The following is a 27,014-nucleotide window of genomic DNA, read 5'->3' on the forward strand; positions in this document are numbered from 1 at the left end:
AGGATCCCACACTCCACCACAGAGGACAAACTGGGGGCAAAAAGGAGTTCACCTCTCTGTTTATTGGAATTAATTTTTCCCCTTGGCACGTTTCAGCCAAAAACTCTTTGGGATTTTGAGCCTGTGCCAGAGCAGCTGCGACTTTTTTATTTCTCTCACACTTCTTTTTTTTTTTTTTCCCCCAATCATTTTGCTGAGTCTGTGTGAAAATGCCCCAGAAAGCAGTAAAACTTGTCAAGACACTCCCAGCACTGGCTCACATGGAACAGCATCTCCAAAGGCAGGGCCCCTTCCTGAAACACCGGCCCCGAGAGCCTCAGGGTCCTGCCACCTCTGTGTGTCCCCCCAAGCTCAGAGCATGGTTGGACTGGATGATCCTGAAGGTCTCTTCCAACCTTGATGATTCCAGGTTTCCAGGATTCCATGGCATTTATGTTCTCCTCTGTTCCCAGCTGTCCCCCGGGTGGCCCCGCTCCATCCCCGTCCCGATGCTCAGCAAGGGGCCGAGTTTGGAGCAATGTGGTTCATGGATCCTCATCCTCACCTTGGAGGGAACTTTGCACAGGGTCAGGCTCTTGGGACAGGGGGGACAGGTGAGGGTAGAGCCCAGGGCACCTAAGGAGGGGAGCAGATCCTGTCTCAGCACCCAAATGCCACAGCCCAGAGTGCACAGAGAACAGGGACCCCCTGCCCAGCCTGTCCCCTGTCCCCTGGCGTGAGGTCCCTTTGGATTAATGCTCAGATTGAAGCCAATTTGACTTAACTGGAGAGTGTGACCAAGGGCCACGGCCCTTTGGGCTTCTCCAACATGCAGAGTGGGGTTGTAGCCTCACCCCTGATGCCTTTCCACCACATCTTTGTCCTGCTCTCTTGTTAAAGCCCAAAGTGATGCTAAAGGGGCATCAGAGCTGATGGCAGGAGGCAGCAATGGGGCAGCACCTGGAGCAGGGCTGAGTCAAAACCTACATCACAGGCTTTAATCACAACCTGCCTTTTCCCGTATTCTGATCAAATCACTCATCTGTGCCTTGATTTCCCCACAGAGTAAAGTAATGGTACAAAGGAGGCACAGTGAGACAGAAATAACTTGGTTTTCTGGTGAGATATTTGGGGAGGGGACAAGGACAAGGTGGTCCCATCCAGCCTGGGCTCCCCCAGCTCCCCCTGTGCATTGTCAGTGCTCTGCTTCCCCCAGATCCACCCTAACCCTGGCCACCAGGCAGGGAAGCATCTTCCATCAGGCCAAATGAGATCAGCACTTGGCTCCCAGCAACGGGATCCAGGCAATTCCCCCCATCCCTTGATTAATAACAAGGCAGGCCCGTGGAGCGAGGTGGGGGGGACATGCTTAATTGACTCTGTGCTTTTGATACAGCAGCTTAATGACTGTGTTCAAATTAGCCAGAATCACCTTTTCATCTTGGGGAATGGAAATGAGAGGTGGATTTCTCCAGCACACCCTCCCCCCACACCGGCCTCTTAAAAACACATCTCCAAATAAACCAATCGCGTTTTTCACGCTTGGATTTTTCATCTTCTATTAAGCAGATAAGTTGATATTGTTTAAAAAAGCAATGAAATTCCTTCACAGCCCTGTAAATCTCCTGGTTTTAACTGCAGATCCAGGGCTGAGGATGGGGATGAACCTCAAAGGGGAAAGCCTGGGGTGCTTGTGCCTGCAATGAAATTATAAATCCACATCCCGGAGCAAACGAGCAGCAGGAGGCACCAGAAACCTCCAGGAGCAGAAGAGCTGGGCTGCAGCAAAGGATGGGAGTTGGGAGTGGAACCTGTAAGCTGGAAGAGCTTCACATTTCTCCTGACAACACCCTGCATGAATGGAGCTGATTCAGAGGAGAACATCTCATAGGAGAGCCCACCAACGTGGGGTTCAGGGCTGTGCCCCGCTCCTTCCCCCTGAGCCTTCCCTCAGTTTTCCGTAAACTGGAGGAGACGCTGCCAAAACCCGCTGTCAGATGCAGCAAATGTCACTGAATGGCTCAGGTGGTTCTGTCACACAGCACAGCAAGGGCACAGGACACTCCACTCCAGCAGCCCAGGGACCAGCAACACTAAGGACCAAGCAGGGACAAGTGGAGAGGAGCAACAATTCCACCCTGGAAAGAAATCAGCCCCAAGGAGGGAATCGGCCCCTCTCATCCTCAAAGCCTAATTCACCAAATCAGGAGGAGAGCTCCGAGGAGGGATGGGCCATGGTGAGTGCTGTCTCCAGGTGGGCTGTGGGTACTGCTGGGGGGCTCCAGGTTATGGTCCCGTGAGCCTGGCATCTCCCTGGCACTGGAGCCCACTGCGGGGGCACAAATGCAGGAGCCATGGTTGGGCTGGGGGCTGTGATTGTTCCCGGGGCTGTTCGTGCCCCAAATGCCCCAGTTTCCCAGTTGGAGTGGGGGAAATGGCTGTGTTGGTCCATAACCACCTCCACAGGGAGAGCAGCGAGGGGAGCTCGGGGTGAGGTGGCACCTGGACCCTGTCCCGGGGGGGCACAGGGCAGGGGGGATGCAGACGGGCTGCCGCGGGGCTGGGGCAGAGCGGGGGTATCCAGGGGGGCTGGAGTGGGGCTGGGGGAGCCCGGGCAGGGCAGTGTGGGGGTACCTGGGGGTGCTGGCACGGGCTGGGGGAAGCCCAGGCAGGGTGGCAGAGGGTACCTGTGGGTGCTGGTCCGGCATGGGAGCCCAGGCAGGGCGGTGTGGGGGTACCCGGGGGTACTGGAATGGGGCTGGGAGAGCCCAGAGAGAGGGGCCGGGGGAGACCCAGGGATGCTGGCGCGGTGCCGGGTGCCCCACGCAGGGTGGCACGGGGGTACCCGAGCGCGCCGACACGGGGCCGGGGGGCCCACCCAGGGCACTGCGGGGCTTGGGGACCCCCGTCTGTCCGGGGGGGACCCTTCCCCTTTGAGCGCGGCAAAGCGGGAAGCGGAGCCCGGAGCCCTTCCCTGCGTTTCTCCGCGGGCTCCGCGCCCGATCCCGCATCTCCCCCGGCCCCGTCCCCTCCCCCGGGCGGGGGGCGCGGGGGGGCGGCTCCAGCGCACGGGCGGACGCGGTTCGAGAGGCGCCGCCGCGCCGCCCCCGGGGACGGGCCGGGGCCGGGCCGGGGTCCGTCCGGAGCCGCCGCCGCCGCCCCCGGGGCTGCGGCTCTGCCCGCGCCGCCGCCGCGCCATGGGCAGCCCCGGAGCGGCCCCCGAGCGGTGAGTGCGGGGTCCCGGGGACGGGAGGGGAGGGGGGTCGTGGCCGGGCCGCACACGTGGGTGACGGGGGTCACCCACCCACCTTCTGCTCGCCCTCCTCCGCCTGCCCCCGGCGCCTCCGGAGCGGCTCCGGGGGGATGCCCGCTGTGCCCACCCGCCAGGCCCCTCCGCAGCCCCGGGCTGTGCCCCCGCGCAGGGTCGTACCGGGGTCTCGGTGGTCTCGCTGCGGCGCGGGGGGGTCCAGCCCGCACCTGCCCTGCGCTCCCGGGGGTCCGGTACCCGCAGCCCCCCCGCCCGGCAGCGCCGGGGCCGCCGCTCGCAGCCCCTTTCCTGCCACAGCCGAGCGGGTCTGAGCATCGCCAGGCGTCGGGGAGGGTTTTCCCATCTCCTCTGGCTCCTGTTTCCCCCCCTCGGATGCTGCAGGTCCTCCTCGCCACCCCGGGGCCCTGCCTGCCCCTTCCCTCCGCATCCTGGATTTTAGGGCTAGGCGGATTCTCCTGTCAGAAATCCCAGGGCTGGTTTAACCGCGGATGTTACCGGGCTATGTTTCTCGGGGAAATGGAGCAGGCAGCAAGCGCAGCATCCCTGGCTCCTATTGCCGTGCTGGAATAGCAGCCTTGCCTCTTCCCACTCCACAGCCAGAGTACTTTTGTGCCAGTTCCTTAATCCACTTGCAAAGCGGATTTGAGCTAAAACCTGACAAAAGGTGCTCCAAATCCCGTGGCGTTCGCGCAGGCAGCGACTGCAGGGGAGCAGCAGCTGCTCAGGTTCATTCCCAGCCTTACCCTGAGATGAGGGTTTGGAGAGGAGAAAAGAGCAACCAGGAGGGGAGAACGATGAGAGGAGCAGGCAGAGTGGTTGTCAGACAGCTGGAGAGCGGATCAGTGCCGGGATCTGCAGCCTGGCAGCACCCAGAGCACAAACCCCTTCAGAGGAAAGAGCATCGGAGCCGGAGCGGGTGGACCCTGGGAATTGGCTGGGATTGGAGATGCTTGGTGGCCTGAGGAAGATCAGCCTGGGCCTCTCGGAGCTCCCAGTTGCTGTTTAGTGTCGTGGCTGGTCTCGACTGCCAGTGTGGTGCTGCTCTCGCCCTGTGGGACAGAGACCGTCCTGCCTGGAGCAGAGCACCCCAAAACCCAGGTCCAGCCCCATGGGGTGACACCATGGGAAAAGCCTCGTGCAGAGAGGGAAAGTTCCTACAAACCTCTCAATCAAAACACCAGGAATTCAAGCCAAAAAGCCCGACAAGAGCAGAGTTGCCCAGCGGCTCCCAGAACAGCAGCTCAGTGTGACACAATCGTGTGTGTCCTTAAAGCCAGGGACAGATTCTGTTGCTGACCTTAAAAATGTAGGTGGTGAACCCTTTGACAACCCTTTGGTAAAGGGGGGGACCTTGAGGCTTTGCATCCCAAACCTCTGCCCTTTGCTGCTGCTTCCTCACCCCTTGTGCTGCAGGATGGAGACAGGAGAAGGTCCTGGCACTCCAGGGACATGGCAGGAAACGTGGGGCATGTCCTTTAAACGGGAAAATAATTCCAGATGAGTTGGGGAGCAGCCAGTTTGGCAGCCTGGGATTGATCTGCTTTAATTTGAGTCGATGTAGTTATCATTGGCAGTCCTGTGGCTGAGGTGGAGGAAAGGGAGCGGAGCTGCTGCCTCTTGCTGCTGGAGGACTGGCAGTGCCGGGTGAGTTGTGGCCAGAGCAGCTTTGAGAAGGGATTTCTAGTCACCCCAAGATTTCTCGTGGTTTTCAGAGGTTGCAGAAATCCCACTTGGATGTCTAGGGCCTTCCCCAAAGCCCTTGGTTTGGGAGCTGAGCTTGGGGGAAGATGCTCTCAAACACAATGTCCAGCCTATAAAGCAGCCAGAGAAGCATTCCAAGAGCTGGGAGCAAACCTGTTCCCTCCAGTGTAGGGAAGCAGGAGGAAAAGCAGCTTCTGGACAGAGTTGGCTTAAAAATCAGTACATTTTGCTTTTATCCTGCCCTGTTGGGAGGAAGGAGCAAGAAGACCAGAGAAACGGGGTGGTTGTTTCATGTTTCACCCCCCTTGGTGTTGGTGCCTGGGATGGGACGTGGCTGTGCCAGGGACTCGCTGCGGTGGCAGAGCCAGGGCAGATCCTGCCCCATCTCCCACTGCTGCCAGGCTCAGCCTTTCCCAGGGGATGATCCCTCACCGAAGATAGCAGGGCCAGGGGCTTTTTTCCTATTTTATAGTGTTTAGAGCTCAGGAATGTCTGCTTTTATTAGCTGTGCTAATCCTGCAGCACCAGATAACTCATTCCTCCCTCCAAGGCCCAAACCTAATCACTGCACTTCCCTCCAGCAGCAGCACAGCCCCCAATTAAACCCTGCCCTCAAAGCCCGATGGCACAGACGGACAAGGCGCTGTCTGCGAATGTGCTCGGCCTTTCAAGTCTTCAAATCCACGTTTAATGGATTTTAAATTTTTTAAATTCTTTAAAACTGTTTCAAGTCTTTAAATTCATTGATTTTTCAACCCCCCAGTTTCTGGTTGTCAGCTCACTCCCGTTTCCCACCGGGAGCAGGTGGTCCCTCTCTGCTCGGCAGCACGGGGAAGTGGAGCTGCCATAAGGCAGGAGGAGTTGGGCTGCTCCACGAGATGTGAGCAGTGTGGCTGCTGCGTTCCCATCCCCAGGATGGGAGTGAGCTGTTGCCGTAGCCCTGGAAATACCGTTGGGAATGTGGAGCACGTGGCCGGGAGCGTTTTGCGTGGGCAGCGGCAATTCCCGCGCCGCCGGCTCGCTGCACCGTGGGCAGCCCAGGTGGGATGCCTGTCACCAGCAACATCTCCCCGAGTCCCAAATCCCACATTTCAGAGTGAAGGGAAGCAGGAGCCAAGTGAGGCCGTGCCTGAGCTTGTCCCCAGACACACAGACTCACCACGAGGCTGCAAAACCCCTCAACGTGCATCCCGTGCCTTGGTTTCCCTGCCTGTACATGGCTTAGTCTGGAGGCCTGGCTTTGTAGGTTGACACATTCTCTCAGACAGCCCAGGTCCTGCTGCCTGGGAGTGTCTGTGGCTGTAAATCCAGGATGGAATTGTCCGAGCAGGGTGGAAGGAGCATCACGGATCATCTCTCTGGTCTGTGGGCAGAACTGCAGCAGAGAGGGGCAGAAGGTGCTGCCACCAGAGCCCAAAGGGCCACTCTGGGAGTCCTGGGAAAGCACCAAAATGAACAGGGGAGGGCAGGAATGTTCAGAGCAGAGGTTTGAGAGGAGATGAAGCAATAAAACCCATGAGAGTGCTCGGAAATGCTGCGAGAGCTGTGCTGGCTCTGGCCGTGGGAGGGAGAGGGATTGGCTTCGGGTGTTATCCATGGACTTTTCTGGGAGGCTGTTGGGGAAGTTTTCATAGGGTTTACCTTGAAGCAGATCCTTCCACAAGGTTTGGCTCAGGGGATGTGGGAGTGAGGCTGGACCACAGCCTTGCTGGGCCACTGGCAATGGCCTGTGCTGGTTTCTCCTCTGGATCCCTTTGCCTGAGCTCGTGGTGCTTTGGGGTTGTACTGGAACCTGGGGGTGCTCCAGGTCTGCAGGGTGGGCAGGACGTGGGGCCAGGACTGGTGTGGGTGGCAAGGCAGGGAAGTGGCACTTGTCCGAGTGGGGAGCCCTCCCTGGTCCCTGGCAGGGGCTGCCCTTCCCTCTTCTTCATGGAAAACAGGGCAGGAGTAAAGTCATCCCAGCGTGGTCGAATAGCTGGGACTTGGGTGGATAATTTGGGCAGACCGCGAGGAACAGCTTCCCTGGAGATGAGCTGGAAAGCAAAACCTGCCATGAAAGGTCTGGGCTGTGCTCCCCAGGCTATCACAGTGCCTTGGCATCCCGACAGGCACCCCATGGCCAGGATCCCGGGTGCCAGGCTGGGAGCAGGGGCAGCATCCCTCCATCTCCCCGAGCAGCAAAGCCATCCCAGCACGTGCCCTCCTCCTTCCTGCACCTTCTGGCTCAGCCCAGCTCTTCTCTGCCTTCATCCCCCTGCATTTTTCATGCCACCAGCACGAGCTTGGCTGCAATTTGCAGCCCTATCCATCATGTGGGGTTGGTTTTTAGAGCTGTCCCAGCCTCACTGGCACAGACCTCGTTCAGCTCCTGATGTGCCAACCAAAATAGCAGCAGTCACAGACTGGAGTGGAGAGGAACAAGTGTCACTGACAATTAAAGTGACACAGCCCAGCATCAAGGTCTCTGAGGGTTTGTGCTTTATTAAGCAACAGTGAGTTCATGGGAAAGGACTTTCACTCAGAGCACTACAAGGAAAGAGAACCAAGGACTATATTTAGGCTCAGCCTGTGATGGGGGGACAGGGCCAGGCACTGCTGGAGGGGAGCTGGGCATCCTCAGCTCCCTGGCCCTGCAGAGCCTGGGGAGGCTTTGAGTGAGATGCAGGGACCAGCAGATGGGTACAGGTCAGTTTTGGGATCACAGAATCCCACAATGGGACCTTAAAGCCCATCCCATCTCACCCCCTGCCATGGGCAGGGACACCTTCCACCAGCCCAGGTTGCTCCAAGCCCCGTCCAACCTGGCCTTGGACACTTCCAGGGATGGGGCAGCCACAGCTGCTCTGGGTAACCTGTGCCAGGGCCTCCCCACCCTCCTGGGGAAGGTGCTGCAGAGGGACAACCCACAGCTGGAGAGCTGGAGGGTTTCCCCCCCCCGTGCAATGGCCTCTTCGGGGTCTTGCACACCCAGACCCAAGTGTGTGTGTGGAGTGGCTGGGAAAGCTCCTCTGAGCAGGATCCACCCTGCCTGGAACTTGTGTGGCATCATCCTGATGGGGGGTCCGTGACCCTGCCCAAGGCTGTGTGGCCCCTCACATGGTTCCCTCTCCCTAAAATGTGCTTTGGTGATGATGTGGGTTATTTAACAGATCAATGCTTTCTCTCTTTGCCTCAGGGTCTGCCTCTTCCCACCGCCCCCTCCTATTAAAAATTCATTGTTTCTCCAAGAGATTGTTGCTAGAGGGAGATGGGGAGAAATAAAGGAGGTTCTTGGAAAGGAGGAGAGAAAATATTTAATGGGAAGGGAATAGAGGAAAAATTTAAACCAAATATTGTCCCTCTGCCCCTGTCCCTCTGTCCCTTTTGCTGCCCTGGGTGCATTTGAGCACCTGCCAGGTCGCAGGGACCCCGATGTTCCCAGAAGGCTCAGGGAGGGTCATGGGGGACCTGGGATAAGCCTAGGAGGTGAGGATGGTCCTGTTCCTGCCTGGGGCTGAGGAACCTGCTGGCTTCAGAGCTGGGAGCGTGGGGACGTTGTGGCTGTTTCCCACAGCAGGGACAGGAAGGAAGGAGCAGTGATAACGTGGACCTGGAGCAGGGCAGGGGGTGCACCTGAGCTCCAGCTCATCTCCCAGCCTTGGCATCTCCAGAAAAATCCCCCCAAGGCCCTGCTTGCTTTTCCTACTCAATTTGGCTGCTGTTTCAGTCCAGGTGGATGAGAGGGTTCATTTGTAGACTGAAATAATTGAGGAGGCCTTGATGGGCTGCACATGGTGGGACCACCTCATCTGGCCCTGTGGCACCAGGAGCCTGGGCTGGGACACAGAGTGGTCAGGCTGTGCTGGCCCTGGGGATGGACCATGGATGGATTGGGCAGGATTCAGGCAGGCTTGGGAAGGCCCTTTCCATCTTCAAAAGGCCTCATGAGCACAATCCTCGTGGTGCCCCTCACAGGTCAGCAGCAGCAGAGGTTTGCAGAGCAGGGGAACTAAAGAGGCTCTGGCTGAGCATCCAAACTCCATCAGCCACATCCCCGTGGTGTAACACCTCACATCAGTGAGGGGGTTTGATTCCCCTCAGGGGCAGTGGGAGGTGTTGAGCTCAATGCCCAGAGCTGTGTCCTGGCTGCTGATTCCAACATGGTGCAGCAAACCACGAAGTTGGTTGGTGCTCCTGGCCTCTTTTTCCAGAGGGTCACCCAGTGTGACCTTCCCGGTGCTTGGGACAGCTGGACACCAACCCTTCAATATTGACAGAATGAGCTATTTTTGTATTTTTCCATTTAAATTGGAAGGAAAGTCCATCTGGTTCCCTTCGTGCTGCCAGGGGAAAAAGGCTGTTCTTGGGTCAGCTTTCCATGGGGCATCTCCTCGCTGGAGACCCAGGGGAGGCCATGTGGCCAGGACCTCTGTCTGGTGCTGGGATGGAGCAGGGATCACATAATTAAACACTAATTAGGGATGGAAAACTAGCAGGACCCTGCAATTGCAAAGGGAAGGTGGAGTGACATAAATGAGATCGAAATTGTGACCTTTTTCAATAAGCAGGAATATTAACTAAGTGTGACTAATGGAGGGGGGGAATAATCCTTCCTCAGTCCTCGTGCCCGGGGCTGACGTGGAGCTGGAACCTTTGGGTGCTCCCGAGGAACCACAGCAGGTGGTGCTGGACAGCCCTGCCCGCCGTGCCCGGGGTGTCACTCCAGGAGTTACTGTGGAGCGTGGACCTTTTCCATCCCCAGTTCAGGGAGCAGTTGCCTTTCTTACCTTCGGGGGGTGTTTTTTGCATCAAGCACCAGCCTTGTGGCGAAGCAATTCCCGACAAATCCCTCTGGGCTGCCTCTTGCCCTGCCTTGCTCAGCCCTGCACCACCATCTGGCAACCTCTGGAAAGCCAGGCCCGGGTTGTTTGATGTTGCAGTGACAGACAGAGTTGTGATCTGATGGGTCAGGCTCATCCCTCACCACACACCTCCCACCAAGGCTGCCAGGGTTTTTTCCATGCCCTGAGGTTCCCTCTGGGTCAGGCTGTTGCTGCCCTGTGAGTTTTGGATCATCCCAGGCAGGGCCATCCCTGTCAGGGATCGCTCCATGCTGGACTGGGATCCTGTCCATGCTGGCTCCATCATGTGCCACTGGAGCCTGGCACAGCTGCCTCCATCCCAGTGACTTCCCTCTTTCCCAAGGCTCTTCAGAAACAGTTATTTTCCCCTTTGTTCCACCTTTTAACAGCTCTGCCTTATTTCTCTCTCCATTTCTCTCCCTGGGATTCTTTCTGGCTGTGCCCCTCCAGAATCTGGGAGATGCCCTGTCCCTGCTGTGCTTCTGGGAGCAGGTGGAGCTGAATTTTTCCTCCTTCCGTGCTTGTTTTCCACATTTTTCTCTTTTGGGGGCCTGTTACTGGGAGAGGATCTCACCAGGGATTTCAGATGAGCAGCCCCTGACAACTCCTCGGTGATAACGTGTCACTTTTATTGTTCATATTCCAGTAACTAAAGGTCAAATGGAAGCTTGGCTGGCTGGGAAGTCTGACATTAATTACATTAATGAGCAAAAGTCTCTGGCTTTACTGCTCCCTGCTCCTGGATGCCAGGGCAGTGCAATGCTGGCTGGATCCTGGGCACCATCAGGGGTGTTGAGGGACTCCTGGAATGTCCTGAGCTGGAAGGGACCCACAAGGATCATCCAGTCCAACCCCTGGCCCTGCCCAGGACACCCCAACCATCCCACCCTGTCCCTCAGAGCGTTGTCCAAACCCTCCTGGAGCTCTGGCAGCCTTGGGGCCGTGCCCACTGCCCTGGGGAGCCTGGGCAGTGCCCCAGCACCCTGTGGGGGAAGAACCTTTCCCTGAGATCCATCCCAACCCCCCTGGCACAGCTCCAGCCCTTCCCTGGGTCCTGTCCCTGGTCCCAGGACACACTGGTGACTCATATCCATCTTGCCACCAACCAGGACCCCCAGGACCCTTCCTGCAGCTCTCTGCAGATTTGCTGCCTTGCCTGGAAGAGTTGATGTGCTCATCCCAAGGAATGCTCCTGCCTTAGAAGAGCTTGACTCAGCCATCCTGGTTTGGTCCTCTGGGGGTACAAGTTCTCTGCTGATTTCCAGCACACCTGGGCCTGTTTGGCTTTTGGCTTTGCTGCTGAATTTCTTCTTCAAGAGTCTCCCGCACACAGAACTTTCCCTGGGAACTTGCTCTCTCCTCCATGGTGGTCCCATGTGGTTCCCAGGGGGGAGGAGACTCATCCCCTGGCTCCTCCACTGAGCAGCCTAGGAAGGAGTTAGAATACAGACTTTAAGAATATATTCCTTAAAATACAAGGCACAGGGGCCAGACAGTGGCAGCTGCCCTGGTGGGACAAACACGGGCAGAGCCAGGGAGCTGTGCTGGTGTCGGGGGTGGGACTGGAGGAGGTTTGAGCCACTTCACCCACGTGCTGGTGGGTCCCCTTTCACAGGGATTAAAGTGTATTTGCAGACAAAAACCCCAGAGGTAACATGAAACAGAGGTTGCTAAGTGACACGGGAGCTGCCAAAAACAAATGCCAAGACCATCAGCTGAGCCCCTGATTGTTCCCAGGGCTGGGAATGACGGGCTCACGTAACAAGCCAAGCCCAGGTGGTCTCTAAAGTGAGCTTAAATTCCAGCATTCCCAATGCTCAGACAGGTCTGGAAGCAAAGCCTCTCCATGCCTGGCTGCCTGCAGGGAGGGCAGGAGGGGCCGGGCAGTGCTGGGAGCTGGGCACGTTTGGCTTTACAGCAATTTGCCCTCAGCAGGTTTGCAGTAAACACATGGGTAGGTCCAGCTTGCCGGAATTTGGTTTAAATTTTGCTTTATCCATCCCCAGAGCTGGAGCCTGGCAACCAGGAGCAGCAGCTGAGCTGCTGTGTTGGGACTGTATTGAAGCCCTGAGTGGTGATGGCTCCGAGCATCGCCCGTGGTGCCTCCTGCATCCCCCTTGGAACACCAGAGCGTGGGAGGTCCCACCATGGCACTGCAGTGGGAAACAAACCCATTTCCTTCCCAACTGTCACACTGCTCAGGCACTGGAGCAGCCCCACAGCAGCTGCCAGTGCCAGGTATCCCCAACAGATCTCTGTGCATCGTCCCTGTGGAGCTGGGATCCCTCTGGATCCCCTCGAGGCAAAATCCTTGGGGATATCAGTACACACAGGATGTCAGTACACACAGGATTTTAGTTCACACAGGATTTTAGTTCACATGGAATGTTAGTTCACAGGGGATGTTAGTTCACTCAGGATTTTAATTCACATGGGATGTAAGTACCTACAGGATTTTAGTCCCCCACTGTAGTTGGTGGTGGTGCCACAAAGCTCCCCCAGAGGTGCTGAGGGCAGGCCAGGCTGTTCCTGGGTTGTTTCTCCACAGCAGGGCTTGGTTTGGGTCACTCCTGATGTTTTAGGTGTTGGGTGTGAGTTCCTCCTACCCGTGTGTGCATCAGCCCCCTGTGCTGAGGAGAAGTGATCCTGCCTGTGATCTTGGGCTTTTCCCATCCTTCTGCCAGCCCTGGAGAACTCCCTGTCCCTGTTGTCCCAGTCCTGCCTCCTGCCATGGCCTCCAGCCTGGAGAGGTTGCTGCATCCCCTGGTTCCACCTGCAGACTCCAGCACGTCCTGGGCAGGAGATTTTGGTTGTTAATGAGGGGGTTAGTGCTGCCCCTTTGGTGGGTGAATCCCTGCTGGAGTTCTGTGCATCCCACGTGGAATGTGTGTTTGCATCCCTGCCGCTGACTGCCAGACAGGGCTCGGCGTGTCCCAGTGACACTGGGACCCTCTGGGAACTGGGAATGGGTGTTTGCCCTCCCAGGGAGGAGTCTGGGTCACGCAGGCAGTGTGGACAAGAGGAAGGTTTTCTGGAGCAGGTAATGAGCTGGGATTGCCACTCCCTGGCTGAAGTCCTGCTGCCTCCCACCCCTGGGGGCTGTGCAGGACCCCCGGCTTGGGAGTGGCAGGGAAGTGGAACCCTCCATGTGGTGTCTGCTCAGCTGAGACTGAGCTGGTGGGTTTTGGAGGGATCCCTCTGACTTTGGCTTTGGGGCAGTGATGCTTTCCTGGAGGAATTTTAGCTTTTCCAGAGTGCTGTGCACTCTCAGTTCTCCAGGAACCCCAAAAGTGAGGTTTCACCCACCCAAGAGCAGCACATGGATGGTGCTGGAGCACATGGGGATGGGGAGCACTCATCCTTCTGGGAACAGCTCTTGGCTCCAGGGATGCCCCTAAGGGGGTGTGAGCCCTGTGCCCCCAGGTCTGGCTGCCCTGCAGAGCCGGCTCCTCATTCCTCCACCATTCCCAGCAAATCCCTACCTTGGAAAGCTCCTTTGGCTCAGGCTCCCAAGCCTCTCTCAGCAGGAATTATCTTCCCTGGCTGCTGCTGCTGCCCCTGGGGCAGAGACAGAGCAGGGGCAGAGACAAGTGGGGACCTTGAGTGGGGTCTTGAGGGGCCAGAGCAGCTGCTGAGCCAGAGCAGCAGCACCTCTGGGTGGGTGTGGCTGAGTCTGGGATATTTGTGGGTTGTTAACCAGGAGGAGCTGGATTTCCCTCCAGAAGAAGCTCCTTAAATTCCTTCTTTCTTTGTAACAGGCAAGTTAAACTTGATCCACAGAGCTCAAAATGCTTTAGTAAAACTGTAGCAAACCATTTGCCTGTAGGTTGGTCTTCAGCATCTGCTGCAGAAGTGTTGGGAGCATCTGTCGACCCCACAAAGTGCCCAGGGAGTGGACACGGGAGGGGGGGGTCTGGCCAGTGGTACTTCTGCTTCCAAATTTGGGTTGAATCCCCCTAAATGAGAGGACTCCTGAGGAGCTGGTGGGTGCCATCTCCTCCTGAAGTCCCCACACATGATTCCCAAAGAGCATTTGCTGTGTCTTCCCTTGGATCCAGCCAGAGCTGTCCATGGCAGTGCTGGGCTCGAACTCTCTCCTGGTTCCAGGAGGATCCTTCAGGGTACAAAGTGATACATAATGTTATATTTAGATAGATAGATAGATAGATAGATAGATAGATAGATAGATAGATAGATAGATAGATAGATAGATGGATAGATAGATAGATAGATAGATAGATAGATAGATTAGATAGATGGATAGATAGATAGATAGATAGATAGATAGATAGATAGATAGATAGATAGATAGATAGATAGATAGATGATAGATAGATAGATAGATAGATAGATAGATACCCAGGCAAGCTGCAGATCACCCATCAGGCTGGAGCAGCACTAAGGATGCTTCCCCTCTCTGGGAGATGTCCGTGTCCACATCCTTGGGCTTTGAGGGGATTTATTTGGGATTTCTGTGCTGGATGCTGTGGAAAGGTGATTCACAGTCATCTCCTTGTGCTGTTCTGTCCAGAGGAGCCAAGGCTGGCTGTGTGGGACCCTTTGCCATGTAACCCCCCCTGCTCTCCGATGTCTCAGCAGCCCCCGATGTCGGTGCGGCCCCGGACCTGCGGAACAGTGAGCGCTGCCCGGGGCTGGGGGGTTGGGGGATCAGCATCACCCCTGCCCTGACACCCCATGGGGTTGGGACACCTGAAATCCAGCTCATTTCTAGCTCGTGGCCATCCCTGCTTGGTGGCATTACCCCCTCTTTGTCCCCACTGTCCTTTGCAGTGGGAGCTCTCGGCACCGCCGAGCCAGAGGTTTGTCCCATGCAGGAAAACTCCAGCCTGGTGCCCCCAAAACAAGCAAGAAATAACTCAAGCGGGGCTGTGATGTGAAGCTCAGGGGTGTTGAGCTCTGGTACTTGCCCCGAGGTTGGTGGCACGTGGCAGTTAAGGGCACGGACTTCGCATGATGGTGAAAGCAAAGACATTAATTATTTCAGTAAGCTTTTTATACCTTTTACACAATAGGCTGCAATTGTTCATTCAGGCCGTGAGTCCTTGCTTCTAGCTACAATATTATAACATTTTTACCTACTGGCAACATTAATTCCTTTCATCCTTTGTTCAAGTTCCTCTTTCTGCCCTAGGGAACTGCTTCTCCTTACTTTTCCCATGGCTTCCATCCCAGCAGTGTGTGTCCATTTCTTGCTGTTTTCCCATATTAGAAATCCCTACACTGGCAGGCAGCAGTGGGTCTCCAGCCTTGGCCAAAGGGAGGACCCCAGACTCAGACACAGCAGGGTCTCCAGCCTTGGCCTCAGTTGGGACCCCAGCCTTTGGCACAGCAGGGGCCCAGCCTTGGCCTCAGTGGAGTTCCCAGCCTTGGCCGTGCCAGGGTGCGTGTGCAGCATCAGTTTGAGGAGCAGTGATTCGGGATTTGGGATTTGGGTGGGTTTCATGGGATTTGGGAGTCCACTGGCTCCACCCTGGGGCTCTGGAGGCTTTGCCCTGGCTCTGCTGGCAAGGTGCTAGACAGGGAGTTAAATCATCCAGCCCTGCCATCCCCCTCCCCTCCCACCACAGAGAATTCTGACTTTTCGGGAACCTCCTGGGGCTGCACGTGGGAAAGGAGCTGCTCTCCTGGTCCCCCAGCCCAGCTGATCCCCCAGAGCTGTGGATCTGGGCACTGACGCCAGCGTGTCTCGCTCCAAATGTCACCACTCCCTGTTGTCTGCAGCCTGGGGGAGGTGTGGGGGAGGCACAGCTGGGACCCCGGGGCTCCACTGCCCCTCCTCCCCCCCGAAATCTGAGCAGCGAGTCCAGGAGGGATCTGTGCTCTGCAGGGCTCAGGGAACACTGGGATGACTCCCCCATCCCCTTCCCGTCTCGGGGGTTATTCCAGGGGGGTTTGCACAGGCAGGATGGGGATGGATTGGGATGTCAGGCATTATCTCACCCTGTAATGGCATTTTGCTTTCGCTGCTTCCAGGATCGTAATTGGGATGGCAATAAAATCTCCAATGCAGCAGCTGGAGACAGGGCTTAAAAAACGCAGCCAGCCCAGCACTGGTGCCGAGCAGAGCTGGGAGGTGGAGGGAGGGCTGTCACTCCACACTCCTCTTGCCTGGGATTCACTCCAAGCAGAGTTTGGGGCTCCTCCTGTGCCCCCCTCGCCCCCTGCCCCCGCAGAGCTTTGCCTGCAGAGCTCCGAGCCGCTTTTCCCGTGGAGAGCTGAGCAGTCCTGCCAGGACCGCGTTGTTTTCCACCCACAGCTGCCTCTCCCTGCTGTCCTCAGAGCAGGCAGCTGCCTGTCAGTCTGGCCTGTCAGTCTGTCCATCTGCCCACAAGTCCAGTCGAATTAAAGCCTCTGGAATGATGGATCACCCTCGCAAGGTGTGGAGGCAGCAGCCCCGGGGACTCCAGGCTCCTGCTCCAGAGGAAAGCTGGGCTCTCTGCCATGCCAGGCACCCCTGCACTCCCTGCCGTGGGTGATGGCACCCCATGGGGCTGAGCCCTCAGGAACAGGGTCCTTCCTGAGGCCCAAACCTGGAAATGGCTGTTGTTTTGTCCGTGAGCCTCAGAGTCTCAGAGCAGTGCCTGGCACACGGAGGTGCCGCCGCAGTTCAGGTGAGGGATTAGGAGGAGATTTTGCCACCAAAGGTCCAGCCCTGGCAGCAAGTGACAGTGATCATGGCATGATTTATGTGCCAGCCCCACGAGGGGCTCAGAAGCTGAACTTAACAAACGACCCGAGCTAACGAGGGCTGGCACGGCCAGCCGGGCACACAAACGAGGGCGTTCGCTGGGGCAAAGCCCGTGGGAGGCAGCTGGCACTCAGTGCCATGGAGTCATCATCCAGCAGCATTGGAGGGCTCTGCTGGGCGCTGCTGGGCAGACTGGGATGGGGCTGGGCCGGGGCTGGGCTGGGGGTGGCTGCACGTGCGCCTTCCGAGCGCTCCGCACGCCCCCGAGCAGCGTCATCCATCAGCCTCCTGAAAGGTGGCTAATTACAGCGTATGCTTTGCTGTTCCCACCATTAATCATCCTGCTCCAGCACTTCATTTATTATGGAGCTGCCTGGCTGGGAGCAGAAAAGGCACAGGGTCCCTCCATGAGACGAGGTGGCACCTTCTCCCCACTGCTCCAGAGCCCCTCTGGGTGATGTGCATTTAGGGACGTTGTGGGGTGTCCCCAGCACAGCCTGTGCTCTGCCTGGGGATGTCCTGGTTGACCAGGCTCCGATATGTTCCCTCCATCCCTTTCCACATCACTCCATCCACGTTGGATTCAGTGCTCTCCTGCACCGAGGTTTTGCTCCCAGGGTGCTGCTCCCAGGCTGTGTTTTGGTGAGTGATGAGCTGGGAAAGCAGGAAGCAGGAGGGGGAGGCAGCTGCAGGGCAAGGAGCAAATTCCCCTCTCTCATTTAATGGTCTTTATTTGTGTCTCTGTGGGGGCAGGAGCCCTTGGCAGGAGCGTGACCCTGTTTTCCAAGATGTTCTGCTTGTAGCTGGGATGTGTCTGTGCCCGACTGTCCCATCTGTGCTGCCAGGGCTGGGGGGGGGCTCATGTACTGTAAATCTCTCAGCAGCATTGTGGTGTGGGCTCTAAAACTGAGATGGCAGGAGGACAGTTCCCAGGGGCTCAGGCTCCCCATCCCTACTCATGGGCTGGGAAGAAACCTGAATGTGGGCAAACCTTGGGCTCCAGCTAAGTTTGGACGGGCATCTTTTGGCTCGGATGGGGACCTGTTGGCTCAGATGGGGACCTGTTGGTTCAGGTGGGGACCTGTTGGCTCAGGTGGGGCCCTTACAAAGCCCAGAGTCCCTGGGCTGTATCCTGCCCTTGGGTGGGAGAGGAGGAAGGTGGTTTTACAGTGGAGGCCTCCCAGACGTGGGATATAAGCTTGTTGCTGGGTGGGTGCTCAGGGACAAGGACATCCTGGGGGCTGTGGCCAGAACTGGTGCTCGTGGCAGACTGGGGTGGTCCTGGGGGTCTGGGCTGTCAGCCCACATTTGCCTTCCAGACCCTCCTCATCCTGCCCATGATATTAATGGGCTTCTGCAAATCAGAAGTTCTCACTGTGCAGAAGGGACTTGGCTGGGAATCCTCGCAAAAATAATCCCTGGTGTCCATGTGGGGACAGGTTCCTCTCCAGCATTTCTGATGTGGAGCAGCTCAGTGGCAGCAAAGTGTTTGGGCTGCAGGTGGAGAGGGGGAGTCGAGCTCAGCCTTTGCTCCTGTGTGGTCCAGCAAGTGCTGAACCTGTTGAGATCCAGGTCAGGTTCAGTCTCAGCCACCATTTCCCAGTAGCAGATCCAGGTCTGACTGGTGGTTCAATCCAACTGCTTGAGTGGAAATAAGTCCAGCACCCATTTGTCCTGCTCCCCCTTCCCTCCTTTTAGAGGAGTTATTCACCTTGGTAGAGAAATAAAGATGCTCCTGGAATATTAAACAGCTCCCCAAAGCCCCTGGTGCTGATGAGTGGCTTCTGCACCTCGTGCCTGGTACATGCAGTGACCTTTCAGAAATGTTGTACGTTGTGGTCGTATCTAAATGTCTTCTCTCCTGGGAGCATCTTGTGGAGATAGAGATTCAGACATGATGTCTATCAAGAAGAAAAGCAGATTGTGGCCAATCTGTGGCTGCCTGCACAGTATTGCCTGGGCCACGTGCTCAGGAATCATAAGGTTGTCTCTAAAAATAAGCAGTGGCTTCTTTGGAGTCGTCTCCCTGGTGTCTCAGCTCATTAGGGAATCCTCGGCCCTGGGTGTCCGCGGTGTTTTGCGAGGGCTGGGAGTTTCCACGGGGGAGGGAAGTGGAGAGTGGAGTGTCCTGTGGACTCGGGGTGGGATCCTGGGGTGGGAGGATGGCTCCCTGAAGGCACCAGCTATGGAGTTTGCGGGCTGGGAAGGTAAATCCTGCCGAGCTGGGAGCTGGCACAGCCACTGCTCTGGCCCCAAGACCTGGGGCTGCTGAGCAGGAGGAGCTGCAGGAGATGCAGCAGCTGCCAGCCACCAAAATAACTCCCTTCTGGAGAAGCTTTTCATGTTCTCAAGCCCTTAAGGCACGCCTGGGGACGCTCTGCAGTGACCCAGCAGAGCCTGTCTCCTGCACACACGGCTCCTTTCACGCTTTCTCTCCCCATTTCTGCACATTGTCAGGAAAATCTGTTGCTGTTTGAACAGCCTCGAGAGGGACACGAGGGTGACCGTGGTCCCAGCCCCACTGCTGGGCTCTGACATGGCTGTTGGGGACAGTCACTTGGCCACCTGATGCCCTGAGGACCCTCAGGCCACTTGCAGGTCCTGCAGAGTGGGGGGACCCACCACAGGGATCCTGCTGGATGGGGGACCACAGGGGCCCTGCTGGGTGCCCCCCAACCCCTGAGGTTGCCCCAGTGCCCACCCAGCCCCTCAGCTGTCCCTCTGTTCCCCCAGCTCTGCCCTCCTGCCTGCCCAGCCCGGCTCTGCTGGCAAAGGGACTGACCCAGAAAAAACAGCGCCGAGAGCGGCAGAGCCCAGAGAATTTGTTTCCCAGCCAGCCTCTGATGGGATTAGGAATAACTCTCTACTGGATAATTCTCCATTAGGGCTGGTGATTGATTTTCTTCCTTCTTACCCCCAGCTCTCTCCTCCTCTCCCTCTTTCAGCTGCATTATTCTCATGCTTGGTTTGCTAATTGCCTGATCACCAGAGCCTGGCGTGGGCACATCCCTGGCCTGCTTTGACCCTCAGAGTTCCCTGCCTTTTGTTTATGTCTCAGCGCTGATTTAATCTCCTCCACGTCCCAGAATGAGCTGGGATGTTTCTGCTGCCCGACACGGAGGGAGGAGCCTGCTGGTGTCACCTCAGGAGCCAGGGAAGATCCTGGGGATGCCCCTTCAGTTCCTCCCCGTCACCTCCATCCTCTCCATCCCCCCACGTCTTTTCTGGTTTTTTCCAAGCTCAGTGTGGCCACAAATCCACTGGTTCTGCAGACTTGAGGTAAAAATAAAGAATGAAATGAAATAAAGCTGCAGGAGCCACAGATTTGGTTTTAGGGGTGGCACAGGTCACCTCTGGTCCTCATTGCAGTGTCTCTGCCATGAGCTGCAGCAGTGGCTGGAAAGGCATGGTTTGGATCCCTGACTTCACGTTTGGGCATAAAACTGCTCTGTCAGGTCTAAAAAAGACCAAAAAGTCCCCCCAGGGATCCCCATCAGCCCGTGGTGCCACAGGTCAACATCAGTAGCGTCACCACCAAGAGCTGAGGACGAAGCAGACTCCCTGGGGACCCCGTGTTTCTGCCTGTTCAGCCCCAAAACCACATGGGGGGCTGTGTTTCTGCTGGCTGTTGCAAGGTGTCATTGAGGGCTCGAGGTTTCCTGGCAGGGAGGGAGGAGCAGACGTCTGGACAGGCTTTGGCACAGCACTGGGGACAGTTCACAGGGGCTCGGCCTCCCCATCCCTACTCATGGGCTGGGAAGAAACCTGAGTACAGGCAAAGCTTGGGCTCCAGCTTGGTTTGGATGGGCACCTTTTGGCTTGGATGGGCACCTTAGGCTTGGATGGGGTGCTCTGCAAAGCCCAGAGCCAGCAAATGTCTGGACAGACTTTGGCACAGCCCTGGGAACTCCTCGTCCAGTCTCAAGGAGCTCTGGCTGCCCTGAGCCCTGTGCAGGGCCTGGGGCCAGGGTTCAGCCTGGCACCCACCTCTGGCAGTGCCTGGCATCAGGGGGCCCATCCTCTGCCCCAAGCCCCTGCCAGCAGCTCCAGGAGGTCGAAGTCCCAGACAAGCCATCGAGCCCACTTGGTGCAGCCCTGGTCCTACTCCTAATCCTATTCCTATTCCTATTCCTACTCCTACTCCTACTCCTGATAATCTGGGTCTCATTTAGGTCACACCCTGGGGTTGGGGAGCAGAGGGATCTCATGCTGAGGGTGAGTTCAGAACTCTCCCCCAGTCCTGGCAGCTGTAAATGAGCTGGGGAAGCACTGAGCTGCTTCCACAGGGATTTCTGGATGCTCCATCCCCCCCAGGCCCAGCCCAAACCCCCTCCCCGGGGCTGGCAGTGTCTGTGAGGGGGCTGGCACAGCCAGGCCAGGGTTGGCACTGGCTCCCCTGGCTGGGAGCCGGGTGTGGGCTGGGGACAGCAGCCAGGGAGCGAGGGTGGCACAGGGACAGGGCTGGCTGCCGGCAGTGCCCAGGGTGTTTCCAGCAGCACTTGGCTGCTGTTGGTGTTTGTAGGAGCCTTTTCCTGTCTCGTGCCAAATTTGGGACATGCTGGCACTGGCATGAGTCGTTGGCACTGGCACCTGTGTGTCAGGGCTGGGATCATCCCCCCCGTTGGGCTTTTGAGCACTTGCTGCCCCATTTTCTCCCTCCCTACTTAGGCATCTCCATCCTCCCCGGGGTCCCCATGCCTGGAAAGATGCAGCAGCATCCCATAAACTGAGCCCAGAACCTCCCCGGGGTGCCTCTGCCTGCCCCCACCCCAGGAAGGGGGTACCCCAGGCCTGGAGCAACACTGGTGGGATTTGGGAAGGAGAAGGTCTCAGCAGGACCATTTGCATCCTGCTGGAAGCATAAAACAAGGCATTGCTTTGCCTGAGGTGTTTGTGCTCAGGAGATGTCCGAGCAGGGGAACCTGGAAATGTCACCCTGGGCTGATTTTGTGGCCTTTGTTCAGAAAAAGGGAGAAATGGCAGCGGGGGAACAGCTGCTCTTGGAGGAGCTGATGGTGCTGAGCACGTGCTAGCAGAGCAGGAGCAGTCTGAAGGAGGTGGAAGGGACTGTGCTGCCTCCTCTGCTCTGGGAACAGGTGGGGAGAGGAGCAAAATCCCACCTGCAGGAATCATGGAATCCCAGAATAATCAGAATAAGGTTGGAAGGGACCTTAAAGCCCATCCAGCTCCACCCCCTGCCACGGGCAGGGACACCTTCCCCTGTCCCAGGGTGCTCCAAGCCCTGTCCAGCCTGGCCTTGGACACTTCCAGGGGTGGGGTGGGATGGGAGTCAGTTCCCACAGAATGGCACTTACCAACCCAAACCATTCCATGATTGTGTGATCATCCAAGAACCAGTTCCTCCATGCTGCTGGGACAGAATGGGCTCGGTGGCCACACATCCTGGTGGGGAAGGAGGCAGGGAGGGAGGGACGGGCTCTTCCAGGGGCTCACAAGTCGCCGAAGTGTCTCTGCTCTGGTTCCTGCCATCACAGCCCCTCAGCCCCAGGCTCTGCTGGCTCTGTGCCCCAGCCCTGCGTGCAGCAGGCGTGTGTTATTTTTAAAAACAAATTAAATGAGGAGAAGAGCCTCTATCTAGGCCTTGCACTGGAGGCTTAATTGGCCTGGCCCCCCCGGGAGCAGGCGAGCCCGGGACTATCGCAGTAACGAGCTATTAATAAACAACCCGGCTTGGACCGGGGGCCCAGGGGTCACTGCAGGGGACTGGGGGTCTCTGCAGCTGGGGCAGCTCCTGCAGGGTGTCCTGGGCTGGCAGGGACCTGCAGAGCCAGAGCCAACCTTGACTCCTGAGCTCGTATGGCCCTGGATTTGCCAGGAGGGGCTCACCCAGTACCTGTTAATCCCCTCTGTGGCGTTTGCTGAGGGTGTTGGGGCTGTGCCCAGCTCCACCAGAGCACCCACGGGTGCCAGGGCAGCCAGCAACAGCAACAACAAATGTTCCTCCTCCTGGGCTGGAGTCGTCCTCCTCCCAGGTAAAACTGCGAGAGCCATCGCCCAGCTCCACAGCTGTCGGCACAAGTTAGAGTTCCCACTGTTTTATGGATAACCAGGCGGTGACTGTCCATCCAACCCAGCAGGAACAGGTAAAACCACCCAAACAGAGGGCAGATAACTCCAGCAGCCAGGATTCCTGCCCCTGCAGTGGGGGTGCCTGGACCAAACATGGGACAGGGGTTGCCAGGGTGGCTGCGGAGCAGGAAGGTGAGCCCGGGGCTGCGGCTCCCGCTGCCCATCTGCCGGGAAAACAACTCCAGCAGCTCCATACCTTTGCTTAGAGGCTCGGGTGGCCGCAGTAGTAACCAAAAGTGGAGTCGGGTTACCCGGGGCTCATTCATAATGAACACGGGGCAGAGCTGGGCTGTGCTCGGCTGCCTCGGGCAGGGAGGGGAAGGGCAGAAACCCCCAGCCCCTGGCAGGGAGTGATGGGGGGCACAGTGGGGGAGACCCTCAGCCTGGCAGAGGCACCTGGGCACCTTTATTTATTTCAATAGAACAAAGAAGTGTCCCAGTAAACTGGGGAGGTTTTTCCTTGTGGGTTTGCCGGCCGTGCTCGGTCACATCCCGCCCGTCCGTGACACAGCAGGAGCAGAGCCTTGAGAACCAGGAGGACCCAGAGCCAGCTCAGGTTCCTGGGGCCACCAACCAGCACAAAGTGGCTTCTGGCACTGGAAGGCAGAGGTTGCCAAGCAGCTCCAGCCACATCCCCAGGGGACATTTGGGGTCCCCCAGTTGGATGGGGGGGTTGAGTGCAAGGAGTGAATCTGAGCAGTGCTGGGGAGAGGGGAAGGAGGGGCAGGGGCAGCAGGGGGGTCTCCAGTCCCACCCTACTGTCCCCAGCAAGGGAAGCCAGTGCTGTTAAATCCCCTCCCTGTGGTTGTGTGAAACGGTGACACTTCTCTGTTGGTTTGAGTTCGTTGGAAGAAAAAGGGAAGTGTGGCAAAATTAAGACGTGCACCAAAAAAAAAGAGTCATAGAATGATAGAATAGAATCGCTGAGGGTGGGAGATCCCTCCGAGATCCTCGAGTCCAACTGTTACCCCAGCACTGCCAAGGCCACCACTTGTCCCTCAGCCCCCCATGTCCATAGAAGATAATCTCCCGGGTTCCAAAATTGCACCAGGGAATGGGTTTGTTGCCAGAAATTGCTCTGCTTGGGTAATGGGATCAGGGCAGGAAATCATCCATGGAGATTGCATACTTCCTCTGTGAGCACAGAGAGGATCAATAATCCTCCTCAGCTCCCCAAGGCTGTTCCCAAGTGCCTTGGGCAATGCTTTTGGGCAATGAGGACATGCAGAGGCACCAAGATGGATTTGAACATGCAGCCACACCACGATGGCCTTGAGCAGCCACAGATGTCACATCCTCCCCACGTCCTGCTGAGTGATGGACACATTTGGGGGCCCTGATGTGCCCAGAGGGACAGAAGGGAGCATGTGAGGGAGGCTTGGGCTTGGTCTAGTGCTCCCCAGAGCCACAGCTTGGGCCTCCCTGAAGGGCTGAACCCAGCCTGGCTGCCCTGGGGGGCTGCACACCAGTTTGTCCCAGTGCTGTGGGAGTGATGGGACAAAGCCCCCCATACTGGGGGGGAGTCAATGCCCCACTCACTGCACCTCTATGGGGGTGGCTGGAGGTACCCCAACGTTCCCTTGCCAGGCCCAAAAACACCCCACGGTGCCCCGACCGAGCAGCTCTGCCACTTAATTAGGTTAATGGCCGTGTTTTGTTAAGGAGAGGCGGCTGAGGTGTTTGCGGCACTGGGAGATGCCTTTCCAGGCAGGCCGGCAGATTTGGGGCACGGGAGGGGACACGGGGTGGGAAAGGGGAAGCAAAGAAAAGGGAAAGCGGCGGCCAAGTGCTAATCCCTGGAAAGGGGGGCAGCGGGGGCACCGCGGCGTTAATCCCTCGGCGCAAAGATTGTGCCCGCGGCCGCCTTAATCCCCCCCGAGGGGGAAAGGGGTGTGGGGACAAGGGCCAGTCCCTACGTGCGACACCAAACGTCCCCGGTCCTGCGGGACCGCGCAGAGCCCGGGGCTGGGATTTGAGGCTTCCGAAAAGGCCCGTCCGAAGGTGGCTGGTGCTGGGCTTAGGAGGGAGAGAGGGGGCTTGGATTTGTGCCGCTGGATGAGAGGAGGGGATGGGGCATCCCACCCGTGTCACGAGTTTGCAAGGCCTCTGCCGGCATCTCTTTGATCCTGCACTGCCCGGGGGGTCTGTGCTGTCCCGGGGTGCTCTTTGCTCCTGCACTGCCCCGAGGGTCTGTGCCCCCATCACCCCGGGGTGCTCACAGTCCCCTGTGCCCGTGTGTGCCCCATCAGGGGAACAGAGCGGGGCGAGCCGGAGGCAGAGGCCGAGCTGTGGGTCTGCAGCTGTGGCTCCTCTGGCAAACCTCTCCCCTGCCTCCGTTTCCCTGTTCTCCTGAGAGGGTGTGCACAGTGAGACTCATTTACCCCAGGTTTGCACAGGGCATGATCACCGAGTCACACACTGGGTGCTGAGAAAAGGATCTGGAGGGTTTCCTGGGGGAACTGGGACCTTATCAGCCCATGGGCCATGGTTTGAGGACCACATGGGGGACCTGGGACCGTAGGACTCTTAGCCTGCACTGACTCCACGTGTCTCCCCTGGCAGGCTCCCAGGTGGATGGTAGTGAGCCCCTAGAGATGCTCCACACAATGACATGTTGGCTCCCAGTCCTGGCCCTGCACGTGGTCCTGCTGAGCCCCCCGTGGGTGGGATCCTGCCCCGCCCGCTGTGAGTGCGCCCCACACCTCAAATCCGTGGTGTGCCACCGCAAGCGCCTCACCTCCATCCCCGAGGGCATCCCCACCGAGACCAGGATCCTGGAGCTCAACAAGAACCGCATCCGCTGCCTCAACCCCGGGGACCTGTCCCCGTACCCGCTGCTGGAGGAGCTGGATTTCAGCGAGAACATCATCTCCAATGTGGAGCCCGGAGCCTTCAGCAACCTGTTCAACCTGCAGACCCTGCGGCTGCGGGGGAACCAGCTCAAGCTCATTCCCCCCGGGGTCTTCACCAAGCTGACCAACCTCACCCTCCTGGACATCAGCGAGAACAAGCTTGTCATCCTGCTGGACTACATGTTCCAGGACCTGCGGAACCTGAAGAGCCTGGAGGTGGGTGACAACGACCTGGTGTACATCTCCCAGCGTGCCTTCTCGGGGCTGCTGGGCCTGGAGCAGCTGACCATCGAGAAGTGCAACCTGACCTCCATCTCGGCCGAGTCGCTCTCCTACCTCCAGAACCTGGAGGTGCTGCGGCTCCGCCACCTCAGCATCTCTGCGCTGGAGGACCAGAACTTCAAGAAGCTCTACAACCTCCTGCAGCTGGAGATTGACAACTGGCCGCTGCTGGAAGAGGTCTCCCCCACCAGCTTCCAGGGACTGAACCTCACCTCGCTCTCCATCACCTACACCAACATCACGGCTGTGCCCGCCGCCGCCTTGAGGAACCTGGTGTACCTGCGGTACCTCAACCTGTCCTACAACCCCATTAGCACTGTGCTGAAGGGCTCCTTTAAGGACCTCATCCGGCTCCAGGAGCTCCACATCGTGGGTGCCCTCCTGGTGTCCGTGGAGCCGCAGGCTTTCTCCGGCCTGAGACAGATCCGGCTGCTCAACCTCTCCAGCAACTTCCTGTCCACGCTGGAGGAGAGCACCTTCCACTCGGTCAACACGCTGGAGACGCTGCGGGTGGACAGGAACCCCCTGGCCTGCGACTGCCGCCTCCTCTGGGTCCTGCAGCGGCGCAAGACGCTCAACTTCGACGGGCAGCAGCCCATGTGCTCCTCCCCGCCCGAGATCCAGGGCAACGCCCTGCGGGACTTCCCGGACTCAGTGCTCTTCGAGTACTTCACCTGCCAGAAGCCCAAGATCCGGGATCGGAAGCTGCAGCACGTGACGGCGCGGGAGGGCCAGTCCGTGTCCTTCCTGTGCCGGGCGGATGGGGAGCCCGACCCCTCCATCGCCTGGGTGTCCCCCCAGCACCGCATGATCACCACCCGCAGCACGGGCAGGGCCACGGTGCTGCCCGGGGGCACCCTGGAGATCCGCTTCGCCCAGGTGCAGGACAGCGGCACCTACATCTGCATCGCCAGCAACGCCGGCGGCAACGACACCTACTTCGCCACGCTGACGGTGAAGGGGCGCCCGGCCGACGGCGCCCACCGCGCCAACCGCACCCTGTACCTCAGCGACTTCAACGACACCTTCCACAACGACACCCAGGTCTTCTTGAAGTTTACCTTGGACCTCAAGACCATCCTGGTCTCCACGGCCATGGGCTGCATCACCTTCCTGGGCGTGGTGCTCTTCTGCTTCCTCCTGCTCTTCGTGTGGAGCCGTGGCCGGGGGCAGCACAAGAACAACTTCTCCGTGGAGTATTCCTTCCGCAAGGTGGACGGGCCCACCACCACCACGGGCCAGGGAGGGGCCAGGAAGTTCAACATGAAGATGATCTGAGGCTCTCCCGGAGG

At 58.1% G+C, this 27,014-nt stretch overlaps 1 protein-coding gene across 4 annotated transcripts; it reads left to right on the forward strand.

Annotated features, from left to right (window-relative positions):
- The first annotated feature begins 1,583 nt into the window (after positions 1 to 1,583).
- Positions 1,584 to 27,014, forward strand: LINGO3 (leucine rich repeat and Ig domain containing 3). 4 transcript variants are annotated; one of them, XM_027717230.2, is made up of 2 exons: positions 1,584 to 2,216; positions 25,151 to 27,014. In XM_027717230.2, exons 1-2 carry the CDS (start codon positions 2,207 to 2,209, stop codon positions 26,998 to 27,000), a joined length of 1,860 nt encoding a protein of 619 aa, XP_027573031.1. In that variant the 5' UTR covers positions 1,584 to 2,206; the 3' UTR covers positions 27,001 to 27,014. The 4 variants fall into 4 exon arrangements, with proteins under 4 accessions (XP_027573031.1, XP_027573033.1, XP_039241561.1 ...); XM_027717232.2 differs by lacking the exon at positions 1,584 to 2,216 and adding an exon at positions 3,029 to 3,205; XM_039385627.1 differs by lacking the exon at positions 1,584 to 2,216 and adding an exon at positions 3,276 to 4,891.

The sequence above is a fragment of the Pipra filicauda genome, unplaced genomic scaffold (genome assembly GCF_003945595.2).
Source record: "Pipra filicauda isolate LSUMZ 115617 unplaced genomic scaffold, ASM394559v2 scaffold423_size595307_pilon, whole genome shotgun sequence".
Taxonomy (NCBI): domain Eukaryota; kingdom Metazoa; phylum Chordata; class Aves; order Passeriformes; family Pipridae; genus Pipra; species Pipra filicauda.